At 36.7% G+C, this 3,415-nt stretch overlaps 1 protein-coding gene across 1 annotated transcript in view; it reads left to right on the top strand.

Moving 5' to 3' along the window:
- TRHDE (thyrotropin releasing hormone degrading enzyme) overlaps positions 1–3,415 on the top strand; it is a 419,741-nt gene that overhangs the window by 108,621 nt on the left and 307,705 nt on the right. The window contains exon 3 of the mRNA XM_017870740.1: positions 653–779. Coding sequence (XP_017726229.1) covers positions 653–779 — 127 coding nt within the window. The remainder of the gene's footprint in view (positions 1–652; positions 780–3,415) is intronic.

Here is a 3,415-nt window from a genome sequence, read left to right as displayed (position 1 = left end):
ATATTTGCTTTAAAATCAATATTAAGTATCTGGATTGTGTTAGAAATATGAATTACTCTGCTGAGTTTGAAGCCAGGAGCAGTTGCAGACAGCCTTCCAGAATGGTGATTGCTTGTATACATGAAAAGTTTTCTATCTTTACTTTGCATATTGGGAATAAATACAGTTGATTCCAAAGAAAAAAAGGAAGCATAAATTACAGATGTATAGTCTCAGTCTGGTAATACTTCGGAAGCTTGATATAACCTGTCTTTAACAAACCATGAATTTTTTCTCCTGCCAAGCCACCATATCCTGGCTACTTTCAGCATAGTCAGGGTCCTATTATATTAATCCACTGTACCTTCCTATCTCTAGCAAGCACATGTAAGTGATAACGTTGAATATTTATTTTGATGCAAGGTGTGTAAATCTTCTCAATGTCATCTTGCAAAGCGAGGAGATTGTGACTTGCTCTACTTGGTTACTTCAATTACTTCAATTGTTTAAGTTTGGTCCTTTCAGCCCCAGTGTGCTTTGATATAGTGTATGAACACGAATCCTGTTTAAATTTTGTAGTATTCTAAGTGATTTGTGTAGATTTGTATTTGTAGGGAAGATAAAACTCAAGTGCTAAAAGGCTAAAGTAACTTTTATATATATTTTTAATTAGGTACGATTATATGCAAGACCTGATGCTATCAGAAGAGGATCCGGGGACTATGCTCTCCATATAACAAAGAGATTAATAGAATTTTATGAAGACTACTTTAAAGTGCCCTATTCCTTGCCAAAACTAGGTAAGAATTTTCTTGGTTATGTTATTGGAAGGGCTCCTTGAAAGTGGAATTTCTTCTTCATGTGTTTATTTGGGCCATCCAGAAGCATGAACATTCTGAGATTTATATTTTTAGAGAAGATAAGCATAAAAAAATTTCTTTTGAAGAGGTAAAATAAGATTTAGTGTTTCTGGACTCTTGCCAAGAAGTGCTCATAGGAATTGAGAAAGGCATTATGTTAGTTTAGGATTCCAAAAGACAAGCCAAATAGCTATAATTTGTTGAATATGTACTATGGAGGGGTGCTTGCCAACATCACATTTAATCAGTAAAACTACCATGGGGGTAGGTACAACTAAAACATTTTCCATATAAGGGAGTTGAGACCCAGGGAATTTTCCATTCATCTAGACAGCCAGTAAGTGAAGGGGTTGGGATTTCAAACTAGGTCTTGATGACTCCCCAAACAACTCACTATTTTATCTGGAGAAGACATTCATTGATTTGTTTCTCTTTCCAAATTTTCACATGTCAGACCTCGATGTATGTTATGCCTTAGATTATTTTTGTTCAGTCATATATCTGGTATACTGTTATAGTAAATAGAATGCAAATAAAAGAGAAGAGAAACTTGGTAATAATGGAGATTGTATTCTCTGTGAATGTTCTTATATTTCTTCCTTTTACAAAGAGACTGCACTCAGTAATTGTCGGTCAAATGCATAAATGAATTAATTGGTTATCTGAATTTCAATGAGGCTGCTGTTTTTGCCAGGGAGTGAACAATACTTTCCAGGAAGTTATAAGGGTACCTACATGCATTAGAAATGTGGAAGTTATTTTTCCTTCCCAGAAAACCTGTTTTGAAATATTACATCACAACAGTCCTTTGTTTCCCTCTCATCTCTCCTCTTCCCTTATCTTTCCCAAGAGCATTTTTGATCAGATTCCACATGAAAGGTATTTCTCATTGGCAAGAATAAAGTGCTTACTTGATCAAAAGTTTTTGTGTTTGAACCACAGGTTCCCCTCCCTGGAGAACTGGGCCGCTTTCATTAAAGTACTTGCCTGCTGTGTAGCTTTACTGGTCTTGCAATGAGTAGTTAGTTCAGAAAGTTAAGAGAATAGTTGATATTGTTATCAATGGGTGTGACGTACAATTTTTATGAGTGATATTACAAAATTCTGAGATCTTTTTGAAATATGTGCTTTTAGAATTCATAGGCAAAATTTTATTTTAAACAGGATCAATGTTTTGTTTTGTTCTGTTTTCCTTCTCTTTTCTCCCTGTATATCAACTTCCCTGTTAGAACCTGTTACACTGAAATCTCCCTGGTGGTCACCCAAGGCAGAAAGGAATACTTGACCTCATTTGCATGGAAGGTGGCACTGTTATCTACTCCAGGTATAACTGGCTGGGAACTTCCCAGCTTGACCCTAATGTAAAATTCACAAGTGCTTATATTGCAAGCTCAGCAAGAGAAATAAAATGTAGATATTTATATGTCCCCTTCAGACCAGTAATTAGCAGAGGAACTCAATGTATAATGTCAGGGGGTTCCATGTAACTGTCAGCTTGCAGCAGGAAGCATTTCTGTTCCTCTGTTTCACTCACAATTGAACCATGCAGCCTTTCATCTGTAGAAAAGAGCTTTGTTCACCATTACCACTACTTGTTAAGCTACCTTATGGTGTATATAATTGAATGACTTGACTTATCCCAGCATACTTCTTTTTATGTGTCTAGGGTAGTTACCGTAGCCCATGGTGCTTTGTATAATTTCTCTTAAAGTTCTACTTATTTTATGTATCTACAGATATTTAGATCTATGTTAATGGATTTATAAATATGCTTTGTAAATACCCCTTACATAAAAACCCCTAAGTACATATGCATTTTGACAAATCCCTACTTTCCATTATACATTATGAATCATACTTTAAATAAATTCTATGGAAACCAGTTTAGTCTTTGTTGGTGATGCATATGGATGTATCCTAGATATCAGCTGAGGCTGCCTTGACCCTTCATATCTAAGATGGTTTTTGAGACCTATTCAACTCTTTCTGCATGCCCTAATTTGTTCTATAAATATTTATTGATTGCCTACCATGGACATTTTTCTATGGGAAGCAGATATACCAGTGAATGAAAAAGGCAAAATTCTTCTCTCTTCTGGGGCTTACATTCTTTTAGATGAATATAGACATTAAAGCAATTAGTAACATTTATAGCATATCAGATTGGAGATGCATGCTATTAAAAATAAAGCTAGAACAGAGGGATAGGAAGCATGGGGGACAGATGGGACATGGGAAAGGGGATGAGTTTTTAAAATGGGCAATCATGGAAGGCTTCATTGGGAAGATGGCTTTTAAGTGAAGGACTAAACTCAGCAGATACCATGGGGCAAAAACTACAGGCAGAGGGAACAAAGTGCCTAGATATTGAGGTGGAAGTTTTCCTGGTATTTCTGAGGAACAACAAAGATGCAAGTGTGACAGGAGCAGAGTGAGTAAAGGGATGAGAAGTAGATGATACGGTCAAGGAGGAATGGGTGGGTGGCAGATCATGGACCACCAGCAGGCTGCAGCTCCCTCCTTTCCTTCCTTCCTTCCTTCCTTCCTTCCTTCCTTCCTTCCTTCCTTCCTTCCCT

Source organism: Rhinopithecus bieti, unplaced genomic scaffold (genome assembly GCF_001698545.2).
Source record: "Rhinopithecus bieti isolate Rb0 unplaced genomic scaffold, ASM169854v2 scaffold_5324, whole genome shotgun sequence".
Taxonomy (NCBI): Eukaryota; Metazoa; Chordata; class Mammalia; order Primates; family Cercopithecidae; genus Rhinopithecus; species Rhinopithecus bieti.
The sequence above is the reverse complement of the archived record's forward strand: the minus strand, read 5'-3'. Positions and strand labels throughout refer to the sequence as shown.